Source organism: Dama dama, chromosome X (genome assembly GCF_033118175.1).
Source record: "Dama dama isolate Ldn47 chromosome X, ASM3311817v1, whole genome shotgun sequence".
Taxonomy (NCBI): Eukaryota; Metazoa; Chordata; class Mammalia; order Artiodactyla; family Cervidae; genus Dama; species Dama dama.
In genome coordinates, this window is record NC_083714.1 from 135,961,849 (window position 1) to 135,982,118 (window position 20,270).

The 20,270-nt window shown below is 51.8% G+C and overlaps 1 protein-coding gene and 2 non-coding genes across 5 annotated transcripts in view; 1 reads left to right on the top strand and 2 right to left on the bottom strand.

The window, feature by feature from the left end:
- RAI2 (retinoic acid induced 2) overlaps positions 1-19,947 on the top strand; it is an 81,043-nt gene extending 61,096 nt beyond the window's left edge. For 2 of the 3 annotated variants that reach the window (XM_061136607.1, XM_061136606.1), the window contains exon 2: positions 17,971-19,947. In XM_061136607.1, the coding sequence (XP_060992590.1) occupies positions 17,995-19,575 (1,581 nt within the window). In that variant the 5' untranslated portion in view covers positions 17,971-17,994 and the 3' untranslated portion in view covers positions 19,576-19,947. The remainder of the gene's footprint in view (positions 1-17,970) is intronic. The other variant, XM_061136608.1, reaches the window with a different exon arrangement.
- On the bottom strand, positions 10,621-10,693 carry TRNAF-GAA (transfer RNA phenylalanine (anticodon GAA)). The gene has a single exon. It is a non-coding gene; the product is annotated as a tRNA-Phe (tRNA).
- On the bottom strand, positions 12,162-12,234 carry TRNAF-GAA (transfer RNA phenylalanine (anticodon GAA)). The gene has a single exon. It is a non-coding gene; the product is annotated as a tRNA-Phe (tRNA).
- Positions 19,948-20,270: the final 323 nt, after the last annotated feature.

Consider the following 20,270-nt stretch of genomic DNA (forward strand, 5'->3'; position numbering starts at 1 on the left):
AGGAGCCTGGTGGGCTACAGTCCACGGGGTCACAAAGAGTTGGACACTACTGAGCAGCTTCATTTGGATGTAGATGCAAACACTGATTCTGTCGGAACACGGGATTGAAGCAAGGACCTTTAGATTTTCAGGCTAACGCTCTCCCAACGGAGCTATTCCGGCCCCCTAGCAAGCCCCGCCCTCAATGTGTATTGAGTCGCACAACTGTGCGTTAACATTTTCCTTCACTGGATATAGGACTCCTCCTGGGTGTAAGCTAAAACACTTGGTCTTTGAGAAAGCTCAGATCCCGAGGTTGCAAGAAGTGTGCCTTTCCTTGGGATGTAGACGAAAAGAGTGGCTTTGCCAGAACCCGGGGTCGAACCGAGGGCCTTTAGATCTAGAGTCTAACGCTCTCCCAACTGATCTATTCCGGCTCCCTAGCAAGCCCCGCCCTCAATGAATATTAAACAGTTTCTCAGAGAAGTCCTTGCTTCTTCATTGTAAGGGAACAATTACAATGCCTAGTGGCTCAGATAGTAAAAAAAAAATATGCCCGCAATGCGGGAGACATGGGTTCGATTCCTGGGTCGGGAAGATCCTCAGAAGAGAGGGCAATGGCAACCCATTCCAGTATGCTTGACTGGAGAATTCCACGGACAGCAAAAACACTTGCTCTGTGAGAGAGCTCAGATTGCGAGGTTGCAGGAATTGCACCTTCCTTGGATGCAGATGAAAACAACGGCTCTGCCAGAACCCGGGATCAAACTGTTATGCCCGATGTCCGAATCCCCGAGCAGGAAGAGAGAAGGCTCCCAGACAATGCAACTCGCAAAAAGGGAAGTTTATTGCTGACTCAAGTCAGGGCTCCTGCCGCATCCAACGCAGTGGTGCGGAGTCAGAGAGCCCCGAGCCCAAGCTATTACACAAATTTATAGGGTGAGCACACGCCGTTGGTAGTTGGTTTAAGCAGATTGGTTACAAGTTTGCAAAGCAATTTCATTGGTCAAAACTTTTGCACGTGCAGGACTTTACCGGGGGCTTCCGCCCCGTTCCTAATTTCCTAATTGGCAAACAGTGGTCAGTGTTAAGCGAAAGCTGATTGGTTGTATCCAGGTGGCCTGATAATCTTACCACCCAGAAGTAGGAAGGCCTACTCCTAATCTAAGCTGCCTGCCCTGGCATTCCTTCTTCTCGCCTCACATTCCCCCCTGTCTGTTGTTCAAGTAGAGGAATCTTACTCTTTTCCATCTTGGGCCACTAGCTGATATTGTTTCAACACCATAATCTGAATGGTGTTGAGGCGTTTTTTCACTAGTCAGTTTAAAATACATGGGCCAAATGTGAGTATCAATAATAGCACTATAAGTGGACCCAGGAGGGTGGAAATTAAGGTAGTCAGCCAGGGGGAGTGTTGAAACCAAGACTCAAACCATCTCTGCTGGGCTTCCCGTTCTCTCTTTCGTTGCACCAGTCCCTCTCTCACGTTTGTCATAGATTCTCTTACCACTCTTGTATGGTCTGCATAGAAACAACATTCTTTTCCCAGAACCTCGCAGACCCTACCCTGTTGGAGAAAAATCAGGTCTAATCCTCTCTTATTCTGCAAGACCACCTCAGACAAGGAAGTCAAAGACTTCTCTAAGTGACTGATTACATCTACAGTGGCTCGTAGGGAGGAAAGCCCTTGGCCTTGCAGAGATAGTGAAGCTTGGTTAAATTGAGGTACTTGGCCCTGGGGATTGCGCCACACTCGGGGCTACCAAATCTCTGTTTCCTACGTCCCATTCCCGGGGCCCATCACAAGAGGTTACACAGCTCCAGCTCCTGCAATAATAGCTTTCCATGCCACCACAGGTTTTCCTGGGCATGTGAAGAACCCCTCTTGGCCGAGTTTTCTCCCGGTCCCCACGGCTCCCCATGTCCCGAATTGTGGGTATTTCCCCCGGGGTCCTTCCCCGGGGAAGATTCCCCTTAGGTCAAAGTAAAGGTCTGGCCACCAGGTGTTCGGAGGGTGGATTCCTGAGGTCTCGTTGAGCAGCTCATGGGTCTGCCCCGTCGCTGATCAGCAGGAGAATTAGGAGACCTCCTGGCGGACAAGTTTCAGTTTCAAAGGATTTGACGGGTGAGGACTCGCCTTCCATTCTGCTCGCGCTTTTTCCTGTTCTTCCGGTGTGGCTTGCTGCACATGATTGCAGTGAACCCAGGGTCCAATCCCATCGACCTTGACAGCGGTAGGAGTGGTAAGGAGAACAACATAAGGGCCTTTCCATCTAGGTTCTAATACTTTAGATTGGTGCCGTTTATTATGTGAGGGGATGGCCCCCTTATTTTGATCCTCGTGTATCTCTCGAATCAATTTCCAAACATGGTTATGCACCTTACTTAATGCCATCAGAGTTTGCTGGAATTGTCCCAAAGTAGGGGGTGGCAGGCATTTTCCTTTGAAAATAGGACACACAGGAGGGGGTGTTCCATACAGAATCTCAAAAGGGGGTAAGATTCAGCTTATAAGGGGTGTTGCACACCCAAAAGAGTGTGAAGGGAAGGAGGGTCACCCAGTCCCCGCCAGTCTCTATTGCCAACTTTGTCAAAGTTTCTTTTAGGGTCCGATTCATTCTGTCAACCTGTCCTGAGCTCTGGGGATTATATTCACAATGTAACTTCCTTTTCATCCCCAGAGCTTGGGCCAGCCCTTGTACAATCTGGCTCACAAAGGCAGGTCCGTTATCAGAGCCCATAGTCACTGGCAGCCCGTACCTAGGCACTATCTCCTCTAAGATCTTTTTAGCAACCACTATTGCTGTCTCTCCCTTAGCAGGGAAGGCTTCCACCCACCCCGAGAAGGTATCTACCAGAACCAACAGATAGCGATACCTGTACTTGCCTGGCCTTACCTCAGTGAAATCTATCTCCCAGTATTGCCCTGGCTTTTCCCCTCGATGCCTCATTCCCGTGTGCTGCTTCTTCCCTGCCCTCATTAGCTGGCACACTTTGCAGGCCTGAATTATCTCTCGTACAGTTGCATTTTGTCGAGGGAACCTCAGGCAGGCCGTCTGGAGAAGTGTTAGGGTCTTTTTTTCTCCCAAGTGTGTAGTTGTATGCAGGTGTTCACACAGGTCACGACCCAGGGTGGCAGGCAATATCAGGTTGTTGTTTTGATCTCTGTACCATCCATCTTTGTCATCCTTCTGGAGGGTGGTATCCTTGTTGATCCATGCGAGATCAGGGAGGGAATATTCGGGAACTGGTGGCAAGGACCCCATACCAGGAGGTGGAAGTCCCACGGCTAATATGGGGCAGCGTAGTCCCGGCTAGCCGCTTCTTGATCGGCCGCATCAGCGGCACGATTGCCCCATGCCTTAGGGTCTTCTCCTTTCTGGTGACCAGGGACATGTACTATTGCTACTGCCCGGGGCAGCTGGACAGCTTCCAGGAGCCTGCGAATCTCGGGCAAATTGTTAACCTCCTTTCCCTCAGCTGTCCGAAATCCCCTTTCTTGGTATATTGGACCTTGAATATGGGCAGTGCTGAAAGCATATCGGCTGTCAGTAAAAATGGTAATTCTCTTCCCTTTGGCTAGCTCCAGAGCCTGTATTAGGGCAATCAATTCTGCTTTTTGCACAGAAGTGTTTGGGGGAAGTGTCTCAGCCCATATTGTCTGTCTCCTGCTTTCCTTTGCCCATCTTTTACAAAGCTGCTCCCATCGGTGAACCATACTAGCTCACTGTTGTCTAGGGGTACATCAGTTAAGTCTTTTCATGCCGCCAGGGCCTCAGCCAGTATCTCGCTGCAATCATGGAGAGGGCGGTCTTTCTCTGGGTTGGGTAGGAGCGTGGCCAGATTCAGGAAGCAAGCGGTCTGAAAACGCACCCATGGGGCATCAAGCAGCAAGGCCTGGTAATGTGTCAAGCGGGCATTGGAGATCCACTTACCCGGTGGCTGCTTCAAAACCCCTTCAATGGCGTGGGGGGTGTAAACCAAGAGTTGCTGTCCATACGTCAACTTGTCAGCGTCACAGACAAGGAGGGCAGTGGCTGCGATGATGCGAAGGCAAGGGGGCCACCCAGCGGCCACCGGGTCTAATCGCTTCGAAAGGTATGCCACCGGCTGCTTCCACGGTCCCCATTGTTGCGTCAAGACCCCCTTTCCTATTCCTTGCTTTTCATCTACAAACAGCTGGAATGGCTTATTTGGGTTAGGCAGGGCAAGGGCTGGGGCTTCTAGTAGGGCCCGTCTGAGTGTCTGGAAAGCCTGTTTCATTGGCTCAGTCCAAGTCCAGTTTGGGTTCTCTTTACTTCCCTCATACAAGGGCCGGGCCTTCTCAGCAAACCCCATGATCCACAGTCTGCAATATCCAACAGTCCCCAGAAACTCTCTCACCTGGCGGGGGGGTCTTGGACTCTGGTATCTGCAATATTGTTTGCTTCATGGCCTGGGTTAGCCACCTTTGCCCCTGCCTGATCTTATACCCCAAATAGGTGACCTCTTGCCGGGCTATTTGCACCTTCTTTGCGCTAGCGCGATACCCCAAGGTGCCTAGGATCTGTAAGACGTCCCTGGTGGCATGGCTGCATGCCTCCTCGGTGGTTCCAGCCAACATAAGGTCGTCTACATATTGTAGCAGAATGACCTCTGGGTGGCAAGTCTGATATTCGTAGAGGTCCTCACTCAGAGCATCATTAAACAAGGTAGGGGAGTTCTTGAACCCCTGTGGGAGGCGGGTCCAAGTTAATTGTATTACCGGTTGGCCTTCCCCCTCGGTCCACTCAAAGGCAAATATCTCCTGGCTCTGGGCCGCCAGGGGTAGGCTGAAAAAGGCATCTTTCAAGTCCAACACAGTGTACCAAGTGTACTCAGGCAGCAAACTGCTCAGGAGGGTATATGGGTTAGGGACAGTGGGGTGTATATCACTCACCCGTTTGTTGACTTCTCGCAGGTCTTGGACAGGTCTGTAATCTGTCCCCCCTGGCTTCTTCACCGGCAGTAAGGGGGTGTTCCAAGGGGATTGGCACTGCTTGAGAATTCCGGCATCCATGAGACGTCGAATGTGGGGAGTGATCCCCTGCCGAGCTTCCTGGCTCATGGGGTACTGTCTCACACTCACAGGAGTTGCCCCGGCCTTTAGCTCGATGACGACTGGATGTCTCTGTTTGGCCAGTCCCATCCCTGCTGTTTCAGCCCAGGCCAACGGGTATTTATGGACCCATGGTTGTACATCTGGTGCTATGGTCTCTGAGGGCTTAGGCACAAAAAGTCTGTATTCATCTCTTAAGGCTAGGGATAAGACACGTATCGGCGGCTGTCCAAGTCCATCCGTGACTGTCATTCTCCCAGGGTCAAAATGAATCTGAGCATTAACTTTAGTCAACAAGTCTCTTCCAAGTAGAGGGGCTGGGCATTCTGGTATCACCAAAAACGAATGGGACACCTGGTGGGTCCCCAGATCTACTTTTCGTTCTGTGATCCAATAATATCTTTTTGTCCCCGTGGCTCCTTGCACCAAGCTGGTTTTCTTAGACATTGGTCCCAGTTTTTGATTTAAAACAGAGTGTTGGGCACCAGTATCTACCATGAAGCCAACGAGTTTCCCCTCCACATGTATGGTTACCCAGGACTCGGGGAGGGGTGCCGAGTCTTGACTCCCCCAGTCACTGTCTTCCCCCCCATGTAGAACTTGAGTTCTAGGGGAGATTTTCTCTCTCTGGGTCGTTCCTCTCCTTGGGTCCCTCTTAGGGCACTCGTTTTTCCAGTGCCCCTGTTCTTTGCAGTAGGCGCACTGATCTTTCTTTAGGGCCTGCCTTTTTGGTTTCTCTTTTTCTCTCGTCCGGGGGTCTCGAGGTTCCCTCAATTCTGTTCTGGCCTTTATCCCTGCAAAAAGAATCTGGGCTAGCTCCCTCTGGTTCTTCCGGTTTTCCCTCGCCCTATGTTCCCTATCTTCCTTCCTGATCCTCTCAGCTAATTCCCTTTCCTCCCGTCGAATTCGTTCTTCCCTTTCTTCTGGGGTCTCCCTATTATTAAATACCTTTTCAGCTGCTTTCAGTAAATCCTGTATCGTCTGTTCTCCCAATCCCTCTATCTTTTGTAATTTCCTCCTAATATCTGGGGCTGCCTGATTCACAAACGCTAACAGAACTGCAGCGTGTGACTCCTCAGCCTGGGGGTCCATAGGTGTATATTGCCTGAAAGCTTCCATCAGCCTCTCTAGGAAGGCTGCCGGGCTTTCAGTGGGCTCTTGCCTTACTAAATTTACCTTTGCCAAATTTGTTGGCTTTCTTGCTGCGGCCCTCAGGCCTGCCATCAGAGTCTGGCGGTACACTCGAAGACGCTCCCTACCTTCTGCTCGCTCAAAATCCCAGTTAGGCCACAACAGAGGAAACCCCTCATGCACGAGATGAGGCTGGGCGGTTGGCCTCCCGTCGGCCCCCGGGACCCGTTTCCACGCCTCTGCCAGAATTCGCTCCCGTTCTTCTGTGTTGAAGAGCACCTGCAACAGCTGCTGACAGTCATCCCAGGTGGGGTTGTGAGTGAACAAAATGGAATCTAAGAGGTCAATGAGGCCTTGGGGTTTCTCTGAGAAAGGAGGGTTTGGGGTCTTCCAATTGTACAAGTCACTTGTGGAAAAGGGCCACTCTGCAGCCAAAAAATGGTCAGTCATGAGGGAAAGTGGGGTAGATTCCCCCTGACCCATGGTCAAAGAATAAATGGTAGGGAAGAGAGAGGGAGAGAGGAAGTCACTGAGAACGACCACCAAAAATCCTACCAGGAGTGGTGGCGGCCAAGAGGTTAGGCTTATGGTATGCTTTTGGAACTGTTTATATGCCTGCGTCATTGCATGGAAGTTTTCTAGCTGGGGGCGGGCACCCTAGGGGTTTATAGCCCGTTCCGTGACCCCCTTATCCTCTCACGGGAGTCTTCAAGTGGCAGGCGCCCTAATGGCCTTTAAGTGCCTGACCCACGCCCACACAAAGAATTTTAGGCCACGTCCTCAGTTAAGGATGTTAAAGGAGAGTTTCACCCTATCGGGCTCTAGTTACTGAGGCTCACTTATTGTAGGGCCTTCAGAGTCTGCCAGAGTGTAGCCCTGGCCGGGACTCATCAATTGCCCCCACAACCATTCGCCTGTTCACTGAAACTCCTGAAAAGAGTAGGAGTTGAAGGCAGATCAGAGAAGAGGGGGAGAAGGAAGAGAACGATGCAACAGAAGAGAACGAGACCAGAGACAATGCCGGCACACACACAAACACGGAGAGTGGAAGACAAACACACGGACAGACAAACGTCGGCCGACAACACAGCACTGGGTTTTCGCACCCCCTGAGTTTTCCTCCACTGCTTACCAGACTCGGGATCAGGAGAGAAACTCTCCTTCCCGCAGACCCAGCTGCCTTCCAGTGCGCTCACTGGCCTTGGTCTTGCGCCGGCTGGAATGTCCAGTCCGTTCCCAACCCTCTATAGAAAGCTTTCTCCTGTGCCAGATACCTTCCTGCTTCACAGCAGGGCCTCAGATTTACACTGGAATTTCCTGTCCTGCCTGAGCACTGGTGTTATTATCTATCCTTCCCCTCTGTCCTGGAAGTGTTCTCTTTCCCCAGTCAAGGGATCCCGGACAAGCCCCCAAATGTTATGCCCGATGTCCGAATCCCCGAGCAGGAAGAGAGAAGGCTCCCAGACAATGCAACTCGCAAAAAGGGAAGTTTATTGCTGACTCGAGTCAGGGCTCCTGCCACATCCAATGCAGTGGTGTGGAGTCAGACAGCCCCGAGCCCAAGCTGTTACACAAATTTATAGGGTGAGCACACGCCATTGGTAGTTGGTTTAAGCGGATTGGTTACAAGTTTGCAAAGCAATTTCATTGGTCAAAACTTTTGCACTCGCAGGACTTTACTGGGGGTTTCCGCCCCGTTCCTAATTTCCTAATTGGCAAACAGCGGTCAGTGTTAAGCGAAAGCTGATTGGTTGTATCCAGGTGGCCTGATAATCTTACCACCCAGAAGTAGGAAGGCCTACTCCTAATCTAAGCTGCCTGCCATGGCGTTACTTCTGCTCGCCTCACAGAACCAGGGACCTTTACATTTTCAGTCTAACGCTCTCCCAAATGAGCTATTCCGGCTGCCTAGAGAGCCCCGCACTCGATGTATCTTAAACAGTTTCTCAGAGGCGTCCCTGCTTCATGGTAAGGGAACAATTGCAATGCCTGGTGGCTCAGATAGTAAAGAATATGCCCGCAATGTGGGAGACCTGGGTTCGATTCCTGGGTCAGGAAGATCCTCAGGAGAGAGGGAAATGGCAACAAACGCCAGTATTCTTGCCTGGAGAATTCCATGGACAGCGAAAACACTTGCTCTGTGAGAGAGCTCATATTGCGAGGTTGCAAGAAGTGTGCCTTTCCTTGGGATGGACACAAAAACACCTGCTTTGCCGGAAACCGGGATCGAACTGGGGAACTTTAAGATTTCCAGTCTAACACTCTTCTAACTAACTGAATTATTCTGGCTCCTGGCAAGCCGCTCCCCCCATCCCGGCCCCCGCAACATATCTTAAAGAGTTTCTCAGAGGAGTCTCTGCTTCTTCATTGTAAGGGAACAATTGCAGTGCCTGGTGGTTCAGATACTAAAATATATGCCTGCAATGCAGGAGACGTGGGTTCAATTCCTGGGTCGGAAAGATCCCCTGGTGAAGGGAATGGCAACCCACCCGAGTATTCTTGCCTGGAGAATTCCACGGACAGCAAAAACACTTGCTCTACGAGAGAGATCAGATCGAAAGGTTGCAAGAAGTGTGCCATTCCTTGGGATGTAGACGAAAAGAGTGGCTTTGCCGGAACCCGGGGTCGAACCGAGGGCCTTTAGATCTAGACTCTAACGCTCTCCCAACTGATCTATTCCGGCTCCCTAGCAAGCCCCGCCCTCAATGAACATTAAACAGTTTCTCAGAGACGTCCTTGCTTCTTCATGGTAAGGCAACACTTGCAACGCCTGGTGCCTCAGATAGTAAAGAATATGCCTGCAATGCAGGAGACCTGGGTTTGATTCCTGGGTCAGGAAGATCCTTAGGAGAGAGGGAAATGGCAACCCATTCCAGTATGCTTGACTGGAGAATTCCCCGGACAGCGAAAACACTTGCTCTATGAGAGAGCTCATATCGCGAGGTTGCAAGAAGTGTGCCTTTCCTTGGGATGGACACAAAAGCAGCTGCTTTGCCGGAAACCAGGATCGAACCGGGGACCTTTAAGATTTCCAGTCTAACACTCTTCTAACTAACTGAATTATTCTGACTCCTGGCGAGCCGCCCCTCCCACCCCACCCCGCCGAGCAACGTATCTTAAGGAGTTTCTCAGAGGAGTCGCTGCTTCTTCATTGTAAGGGAACAATTGCAATGCCTGGTGGCTCAGATAGTAAAGAATTTGGCCGCAATGTGGGAGAATTGGGTTAGATTCCTGGGTTGGGAAGATCCTCAGGAGAAAGGGAAATGTCAACCCACTCCTGTATTCTTGCCTTGAGAATCCCATGGACGGAGGAGCCTGGTGGGCTACAGTCCACGGGGTCACAAAGAGTCGGACACTACTGAGCAGCTTCACTTGGATGTAGATGATAACACTGATTCTGTCAGAACACGGGATTGAAGCAAGGACCTTTAGATTTTCAGGCTAACACTCTCCCAACGGAGCTATTCCGGCCCCCTAACAAGCCCCGTCGTCAATGTGTATTGAGTCGCACAACTGTGCGACTAACATTTTCCTTCACTGAATATAGGACTCCTCCTGGGTGTAAGCTAAAACACTTGGTCTTTGAGAAAGCTCAGATCCCGAGGTTGCGAGAAGTGTGCCTTTCCTTGGGATGTAGACGAAAAGAGTGGCTTTGCCGGAACCCGGGGTCGAACCGAGGGCCTTTAGATCTAGACTCTAACGCTCTCCCAACTGATCTATTCCGGCTCCCTAACAAGCCCTTCCCTCAATGAACATTAAACAGTTTCTCAGAGACGTCCTTGCTTCTTCATGGTAAGGGAACACTCGCAACGCCTGGTGCCTCAGATAGTAAAGAATATGCCCGCAATGCAGGAGACCTGGGTTCGATTCCTGGGTCAGGAAGATCCTTAGGAGAGAGGGAAATGGCAACCCATTCCAGTATGCTTGACTGGAGAATTCCCCGGACAGCGAAAACACTTGCTCTATGAGAGAGCTCATATCGCGAGGTTGCAAGAAGTGTGCCTTTCCTTGGGATGAACACAAAAACACCTGCTTTGCTGGAAAGCGGGATCGAACCGGGGACCTTTAAGATTTCCAGTCTAACACTCTTCTAACTAACTGAATTATTCTGGCTCTTGGCGAGCCGCGCCCCCCACCCCACCTCACCCGCAAGGTATCATAAAGTGTTTCTCAGAGGAGTCGCTGCTTCTTCATGGTAAGGGAACAATTGCAATGCCTGGTGGCTCAGATACTAAAATATATGCCTGCAATGCAGGAGACATGGGTTCGATTCCTGGGTCGGGAACATCCCCTGGCGAAGGGAATGGCAACCCACCCAAGTATTCTTGCCTGGAGCATTCCACAGAGAGGGAAAACACTTGTTCTATGAGAGAGCTCAGATCGCGAGGTTGCAAGAATTGCACCTTTCCTTGGGTGTAGATGAAAACAACATCTGCCAGAACCCAGGATCGAACCAGGGACCTTTAGATCTTCCGTCTAATGCTCTCCCAACTGAGCTATTCCGGCTGCGTAGCGAGCCCCGCCCTCAATGTATCTTAAACAGTCTCTCAGAGGCGTCCCTGCTTCATTGTAAGGGAACAATTGCAATGCCTGGTGGCTCAGATAGTAAAGAATATGCCCGCAGTGTGGGAGAGTTGGGTTCGATTCCTGTGTTGGAAGATCCCCTGGAGAAGGAACATGGCAACCCACTCCAGTATTCTTGCCTGGAGAATCCCATGGACGGAGGAGCCTGGTGGGCTACAGTCCACGGGGTCACAAAGAGTCGGACACTACTGAGCAGCTTCACTTGGATGTAGGTGAAAACACTGATTCTGTCGGAACACGGGATTGAAGCAAGGACCTTTAGATTTTCAGGCTAACACTCTCCCAACGGAGCTATTCCGGCCCCCTCGCAAGCCCCGCCCTCAATGTGTATGGAGTCGCACAACTGTGCAACTAACATTTTCCTTCACTGGATATAGGACTCCTCCTGGGTGTAAGCTAAAACACTTGGTCTTTGAGAAAGCTCAGATCCCGAGGTTGCAAGAAGTGTGTCTTTCCTTGGGATGTAGACGAAAAGAATGGCTTTGCCGGAACCCGGGGTCGAACCGAGGGCCTTTAGATCTAGAGTCTAACGCTCTCCCAACTGAGCTATTCCGGCTCCCTAGCAAGCCCTTCCCTCAATGAACATTAAACAGTTTCTCAGAGACGTCCTTGCTTCTTCATTGTAAGGGAACACTTGCAATGCCTGGTGGCTGAGATAGTAAAGAATATGCCTGCAATGTGCGAGACCTGGGTTCGATTCCTGGGTCTGGAAGATCCTCAGGAGAGAGAGAAATGGCAACCCTCTCCAGTATTCTTGCCTGGAGAATTCCGTGGGCAGAGGGAACCTGGTCAACTATGGTCCATGGAGTCACAGAGTCGGACACGACTGTGGGACTAAGGTTTTCTTTTACTGGAATTAGGACTCCTCCTGGATGTAAGCTAAAACAGGTCTTTGAGAGAGGTCCTATCACGAGTTTGCAAGAAGTGTGCCTTTCCTTTGGATGGACACAAAAACACTAGCTTTGCCGGGAACTGGGATCGAACCGGGAACCTTTAAGATTTCCAGTCTAACACTCTTCTAACTGAATTATTCTGGCTCCTGGCGAGCCCCCCTCCCTGCCGCCACCCCCACACCCGCCGCCACCCCCACCCCCGCCGCCACCACCCACCCGCCCTGCCCCAAGATTCTGAAAAGAGTTTCTCAGAGGAGTCTCTGCTTCTTCATTGTAAGGGAACAATTGCAATGCCTGGTGGCTCAGATAGTAAAAAGTATGCCCACAATGCGGGAGACATGGGTTCAATTCCTGTGTTGGGAAGATCCCCTGGCGAAGGAAATGGCAACCCACACCAGTATTCTTGCCTGGAGAATTCCATGGACAGCGAAAACACTGCAGATCGCGAGGTTGCAAGAATTGCACCTTTCCTTGGATGTAGATGAAAACAACAGCTCTGCCAGAACCCGGGATCGAACCAGGGACCTTTAGATCTTCAGTCTAACGCTCTCCCAACTGAGCTATTCCGGCTGCCTAGTGAGCCCCGCCCTCAATGTATCTTAAACAGTTCCTCAGAGACGTCCCTGCTTCATGGTAAGGGAACAATTGCAATGCTTGGTGGCGCAGATAGTAAAGAATATGCCCACAATGTGGGCGACCTGGGTTCAATTCCTGGGTCGGGAAGATCCTCAGGAGAGAGGCAAATGGCAACCCACTCCCGTATTCTTGCCTGGAGAATTCCACGCCTTCCTGTGACCTCACTCCAGTGGCTCCAGGATCCTCACAGGGTTCCAAAGCAGGCAGTGGTCCCCAGCTTGATTCCTGCGAGGTAACCCTGCCCACCAGACCCAGAAACCTAGGCCTCAAACCTCTCCTCAGGGGTGCTTAGCTTTGTGGTTGGCTCGGTAGTCACTTCTGTGGTGAAAACGCTCTCAGTTCACAACATGAAATCAAGATGCTCTCCAGAAGGTGATACAGGGCTCCCTGGCATGCTCCCAGGGGATCATTTAGGATGTAGCTGAGGATATTAGGTTATTTGAGTGTGTGAGCATGTGTGTGTGTGTGTGTGTGTGTGTAGAGAGAGAGATGGAGAGAGAGATTAGGTGTTAAATGCCCACAACAAGAAAATAGATGCACCTATAACCTAGAGAATAGTCTGAGTGGTCAAGTGTTTTCACCTTTGAAATTAAGCCATAGTTGAATCCTTATCATAAAAATGTCAGTCTGTATGGAAGCCCGTAGGGTAAATTGAGTCCTCTGTGCAATGCTCTGGAAGCGGAAGCCTGAGAGGCAGGCCTGGCTTGCAGGCCACCCAGTGGGGTGCAGATGCAGGGCGGGTCACTTACTGACTGCCGGGAGTTGGGCCCCAGGTCAGCTTCTTCCCAAATGTAACTGCTTATGAGAGAAACGGCACATGTGCTGCTTTGCCTTGGTCTTCTTTTTCTGTGTGCATCAGAGAAACACAGGACCCTAGGACGAATCCATTCACTGGTCACCCTGATGGACTCTTCACTGTCCATGAAAGTGCTTTTGCATCGCCTGCCTCATCATCATCAGAGTCTCTGCCTGGCCAGCAAGAGGGTTGGCTACCACGTTCCCCTCCATGGGGCCTATGGGCCCAACCCTCTCTTCTTAGGACAATGCAAGTGTGTGACCTCTGTGATAACTGGCCTCTGATGAGTGGTAATCAGAATTTCTGGGTCACTGTCTCCTCATCGATAAGAAGGGTTGAGAAGAGGATAGTGGTGTGAGGTTTCATGCCCTGCCAGCCTTGACCTGCCCTGATTCTATAAATGTGACAAGAGCCTGGCTACAAGAACACCAGGCTGTGAAAGGCCTTTGTGTGGCAGTCTGAGAGCAGGTTGGAAAAAAGAATTTCCAGACATGGGGAAAAAAATGAAAGGAGAATAGACTTTATTAGAATGGGAGACACTGTTAGAAGACTGGGCCAGCTCAAGGGAGAGCTGCCACTTTCGTGGGCTTGCGGCCAATCTTATAGCCTTAGGACAAAGAAAATTCCTATAGCAATAGGTGGTGATAGGTCATTGTTCGGGGGTCCTTCAGTGCCCACTTTGACTAACATGGAGAATGGAGACAGGAGCTGGCCAGTTGGGAAAGGATGGCCCGTGAGAGACAAGATGGCTCCTGACAGTGGTTGCCATGGAGCTTCTGGATTTATTGCTCTATGACCTCAGTATAGGGCTCCACAGCCTAGACACTCACTGATGCTCTCCCTCATTCTGAAAGGATTCGGGGAACACCTGCTGTTCATCAGTTATGGGTATAAAGATGAGCGAAGGAGAAGCTGTTTCTCTTGCTGGCCGTGAGGGGGAAGGGGAGGACTAGACAAGGGAAGGTGGGAACTCGGTGGGGTTGGGGGAGGCAGAGACTTCGGAGTGTGACGGGTGAGCAGGAGTCGGCTGCGTGAAGGTCAAGGCCCAAGGGGGCGCCAAGCTGAGGGCAGAGCCCAGGGACAACGCCCCTGTGGTGTGTACTTAGATCTTTGTGATAGTTAGGCAGGGGGTTCAGGTGGCAATTCTGTGACCCCACAGGTCTCTGAGCCCAACTACTGCCCCACTTACCTAGCTGCCCTCTGCCCTGAGCCTTCTCCCCAGAGTCTCTGGCTGCCAGGCACACAGGCTACACCCCGGTGGGCCCCAGCCCCCTGCCTTCCAGTCCCAGCAACTGGCCGTGGGCCAAGAAAGCAAGGGTCTCCAGCAACCGCAGGTCCAGAGGGCCCAGTTCCCCTCCCGTTACACCCCCATCCCATGCCCCCAGGGGTAATAGTGCAGGCTGGATGGCTGACCTCATTTAAATTCATTTGCAAAGAATACCTTAAAATACGCAAACAAAGCGTTCCCTGCCTCCTCGGCTGGAGCACACTTGGGCAGCCCATCTGGCTTCCTGGCTTGTTCTCAGAGACAGAGACTTGCCCTCTGAACCCTCATCTCTTGACCTGGTTATCCTCAGGACATCACTGAGGCTTCCAGCAGCAGCTTCTACAACGGGGTCACCCACTGAGGCCCCCCAGAGTCGGGGCGCCTGCTGGCAGGGTGAACAAGGGAAGGGAGAGCAGAGAGTAAGAGGGGAAGAGCCCCCTGGGAGGTGTGTGTGACAAAGGCAGGGTAGCCCTGGGCCCTGCATGGTACTGGAGGGGAGCCGCTGCCCAGCCCATAGTGGGGAAGCAGAGTGGTCAGGCAGCTCCAAAGCTGTGGAGCCGGGAGAAGGCAGGAGTGAGATCCAGGCCCTTGGCCCCTGAGATGCCACACGCTGCTCACCTCCACCTGTGCCCTGGCCTCTCCTGCATCCATCTGTCCCCAGTCCTGTTCCCAGAGGCTCGTGGCTCCTGCAGGTCTGGTGCCAAGAGCTGAAACTCACTGGGTGCTGTAGGGTAAGGGAGTTAGAGAAGGCGAGGTTCAGATAAAGAACGAGACCGGCACTTTACAGGAACAGAGCACCTTTAATGAGGCGAGAAGGGGCAGCAGTCAGATTACTGAGCTGCTGCACTTATCCAAGAAAAGAGTAAGTATATACAGGCATTGCATGTGGAAATCTACTGTCTTAAGGGGGCCTGTTCTTCTCCAAGATTATTCGGAGTAGTTATCTCTTAAACAGCTGGGGCAAGGAATTTTGGAGATCGGCCAGAGGCTGAACCGGCTGGGAGCTGGGCGTAATCAACCTTAATGTCCATTTTTTCTTCGGGTGAGAGAGTTCTTTGTTTTGCATAGAATGGTGGGGAGGACCTGGAGGGGACTTTTAACTCCAGGCTATTTTGAGTCATGTAACTTTCCTTCAGGTACCACCCGTGGAAGGAGCAGGGGCCCATGGGTGACACCCTGACCTGGCAAGGTGGCTTCCTCACACTTAGCGGGAAGATGCTGGAGGATTAGCTGCCATAGAACCAGGGCCAGGCAGGGAGAGGAGTGGGGTTGCGGGAAGACAGGAGAGCCGCTAGCTGGGCTGACGGGTGTGCCCAGAGAAGGTGGAGATGATGCTCCAAAGTTTGCCTTCTTGCTCTTGGTGGGCGGGGGAACGGGACTGAGGAAGGCAGAGAGAGAGGGAGGCCCATATCTGGAAGGACAGATGGTATAGCCCTTTATGAGGAAGCAGTCTCTCAGTGGGGTAACCCCAGACTCACGGGAAGCAGGGAATGGGATTTCTTCTGGTGGCTTGCTTCGCAGGTTCTCAGAAGCCACCTCAGATGGACAGTCGCGGGTGCCTTCTCTGCTGCAGTCCGTGTCCTCTCCAGCCCCACCCCAGCTTCCCTTCAGGCTCCTGTCACCCCTCCCAGAGTTCTGGCCACTGTGACAGACAGGGCGGCCCTTCTGGAGGAGGCCTGGGGCGCTAAGGGCCTTCCAAGGGCTGCATGTGAATGGCCAACAGAGCTCTGACCTGCCAAGCCTGCTACCTCTCCTGGCTTCACTCTGAGGCCCTCTCACGCTAGCCAGTCTCTATCTGATCAAAGACATGCTCCTCCACTAGACTATAGTCCCCATGAAAGCATGAACATCTCCAGGATCACAACAGCATCTCCAGCTCCCAGCAAAGCTCTGGCATGCAGTAGGCATTCAGCAAATTGATTGTTTGGATGAATGCTGAATGAATGCATGGAATAATGAATGAAAGGTATATCGGAGGCATGTCACTTTCTGGACTGAATAAGAGAGCACTCCTCTCAGGAAAAGCAGACCCTTTACCTGGGGCAAGCCCCCTTGCCACTCTGCCCCCAAGGGCATCACTGGCCAGCACACTGGGCTAGCTCATGGTCATCTCCGGAGCACACCTGGCCCCTAGGCAGCTGGGCTCTGGCACCCTTCCTCAGAAGCTCTGCAGTGTGCCCAGCCCAGGGTATCGCTCACCCATCCTTCTGCAGAAAGTCATTTGCACAGCATCCTTTATCTTGCCCTCCCCTCCTCCTACTTCAGAGAAATTCCTTGTTCTGTGCATTCAACACGTTGTGATTGTCTGGAAATATCACAGGGTTGTTCATTTGTTAAAGCCGCCTTCCTGTAGGGAAGGTTCATTGGTTGACTTCTAATCCCATGGTGTTTTGGGCCACCTCTCCTGTTTTGGAGATTGTGTTGGTCATGGAGGGGTGAGGAGAGAAGGATGAGTTGACCACAGGACAAAAGTCTAGACAGCTCAGACAGGTGAGGTCAAGAACTGGAGTTGCCCAAGGCCTGCCCAGCAAGACTGAGGATTATTGAATTATTATTGAGCCCCACCAGACTCCAGGGCTGCACAGATCCCTGAGTTAGACATGGTGCCTGCCTTCTCCATGGTAACAAGGCTAAATATGGACGTGTTTCCATGGAGAGCCATATCGCAGCTGCAGCCCTGCTTCCTCCAGGAAGCACCAGCGCTGGGCTCCTTTGGCATCTTAGGAGGTGGCCAGAGGTGCCAAGGACATCAAGAAAGTATATCTCACCTTTGAGGATGTTTGTTTCCAACAAGAGTTCCATTTCCCCACAGCCCTAGATTCATCAACACCCCCTCCTCTTGACAGCTAGAAGTTAGGGGAGGTGAAGGGTCAGACAGACTGATTGGGAAAGTGACACTGGACCCCAATGAGTGTTTGTACAAGTTACCCCGTCTCCCCCTTGCTCCTCGGAGTGGCTTTTCCTCTGACTGGAGGAAAGAAGGTGCCATTGGTCAGAGAGAGGGCGACAACTGTAATGACCCTTGTATAAATACACTGGTGTTCCTTTCATCAAGGCTCTTTTGGAAGAATTATTGCTGCTACAAAGAGGTTTTTTGTTTTTTTTTTTTTAATGCTTTTCATAACTGGGATGGCCCCTGTCCAATTTTGTAGAATATTCTAATATGGCAGAGCTCTGTTTTTTTCCTTAAAGAAAAGTAAGTCTTAGCTCCCTGTTTGAATTTGGACAAGTCCAATCTCCACATATCTTAACTGTCCAATACAGCGATGTGGAATGAAACTTTGTGTTTGTTGAAGGCTAAACATAAGCTGAGTGCGTATTCAGCTTCACAATACTCTGTTCAACCTCACTTGGCTATTTAGTCATGACATCATCTGTGTTTATAGTTTAATCGTCTGTTAAATTGGGGCTGTCCACGCACAGCTGATCGTATGGGTGTGTTCGTATATATTAGGAAATAGCTGTCACATGTATGTGTACACTGAGAAATGGGTGTGCTCCCCGGGTAACTGAGACATGGAAACTTTTAAGAGATGTGGGGAGAGCTCTGGAGGCAGCTATAAATGGTCTCAGAAGGAAGCTTCACACGGTGTATTCTGTGTTGCAGGCCGAGTGGCATCCGAGCCGAGTGATGGACGATCTGCAGTCCCAGAACCTCGCCATGGACATGAGCGACTCCTCCCCCGCCTTGACCAATAACAGACTGGAGAATGGCATGGCCCAGCTGATCACCACCGAGGCCTGGAACATCAACTCCACCGACCTGGTAAAGAAGGCGCTGGTGACCGTGCCGGCCCCGTCCATCCTGAACCCCCCGGCCGAGTCCCAGAGCGGTGTGGCTCTCAAGGTGGCGGCCACTGTGCTGCAGCCCCTGTGCCTGGGGGAGAGCCCCGTGGTGATGCCCATTCACATGCAGGTGGAGGGCAGCTCCGCGCCTGAGCTCAACCAGAGCGGCAACGCCACGTACGTGATGACCGCGCAGGGGCCTGTGCAGCTTCCAGTGGTGCTGGAGCAGCACGTGTTCCAGCACCTCAACTCCCCACTGGTCCTGCCGCCGGAAGCCCCGGGCTCCTCCAGCGCCATCCACAACAACCTCTTCCAGGGGGCCCGGGACCCCGAGGCGCAACCCCAGCTCCTGGATCTGCGGATCCCCAGCCAGCCGCAGGAGCCCCCGCTGCCCTTCGAAGCCGTGCTCCACAATCTGTTTCCTGCCCAGGGCGCACTCGGCCCCCCGCCCTGCCAGCCTCCCCCAGGCTACACCCCGGTGCCCCCCCAGCCATTCAACTCCCCCTTGTCACCCCTGGTCCCGCCGGCCACGCTCCTGGTGCCCTACCCGGTGATCGTGCCCCTGCCCGTACCACTCCCCATCCCCATTCCCATCCCCGTGCCTCAGAGCTCTGAAGCCAAGTTCAGCCCGACTTGCCCCAAGCCACCATCTGCCTTCGGCCTCCACCCCTTTAAAGGCCCCCAGAGCCCTCTCCAGAAGGAGGAAGTAAAGCCCTTTGACCTGTTCCAGCCCCGGGAGTACTTCCAGCTCGGCCGCCACACCGTCATCAAGATGGGGAGTGAGAACGAGGCCCTGGATCTCTCCATGAAGTCAGTGCCCTGGCTCAAGGCTGGTGAAGTCAGCCCCCCAATGGGCCAGGAAGACACAGCCCTAGACCTGTCGCTGGCTGCCCACCGGAAACCTGAACCTCCCCCCGAGACACTGTACAACAGCAGCGGGTCCGTGGACAGCCCAGGTCACCCGGTGCTGGAGAAACTTCCCAGTGGCATGGAAGTGCCCTTTGCCCCCGCCACGACACAGGAGGCTGCATCTGTCATGGAGAGTCACGGGGGCGGCAGCGACACCACGGAGCCACCCAGCCAGCCCAGCAGCGAGGTCAAGGCTGAAAATCACATGGAGATGGTGAGCGAGTCCCAGGCGGCCAAGGTGATCGTCTCCGTTGAAGACAGTGTGCCTACCATCTTCTGTGGCAAGATCAAAGGCCTCTCGGGGGTGTCCACCAAAAACTTCTCCTTCAGACGAGAAGACTCCGTGTTTCAGGGCTCCGACACCAATAGCCCAGGAGAAGAGGCCTTGGGAAACACGGAGGCCCTCAGGAAACCCACCAAAAACCGGAGCATAAAGTTAAAGAAAGTGAACTCCCAGGAAATACACATGCTCCCAATCAAAAAACAACGGCTGGCCACCTTTTTTCCAAGAAAGTAAATAATGGCTTTTTAAAATTTTTATGATTATAATATGGGGAAAGGTGCATTGGTTTTATAAAAAAGGCATTTAAAACAAATTATCTTTGTTAATTATTCTGGGGAGTAGCTGGGAACCAGGAAAAGCAAATTGGCTCTAGAGGCCCTGTAAGCTAGGATCATTTTCTTTTTTAATTTTTGACTTTTCACAAATGAGTAAATAAGAGCAACCTATTTTTCAAGCAGATTGCACATTTTTTGCAGCTTTAATGGAATATTGGGTGAATCAGAGGGGGTTAAAAAAGCTATTTTCATTGCCACAAAGTGCTTTGATGATGTAATACCTAATAAAGGGTAGGATGAATATTTCACAATAAATGTTCATTTGCACTAATTGGTTGCAGTATTCTATCATTTATAAAATTTGCATGCCTGAACTGGCATGGTTTGGCCAAAACTGTCGCTTGTAAAGCACTGAAAGTTATCCGTGTTTAGAGACCAAAGTTCTTCAGACATGCTGGACAAAGAAGAATCATACTGGCCTCTGCCCTCAGAAAAGGAGGATTAGGAGTATGTATGACTTTGAGCAATTTATTTCCCCTTCTGGCCCCTTTCTTCATTTGTAAAAATATGGCAGAGGGAGGTGAGTTCCAAGTACCCACAGCCCCCTCTAGTTCACAGAGACCCTGGATGTGCAGAATTCGGTCTGAAACCCTC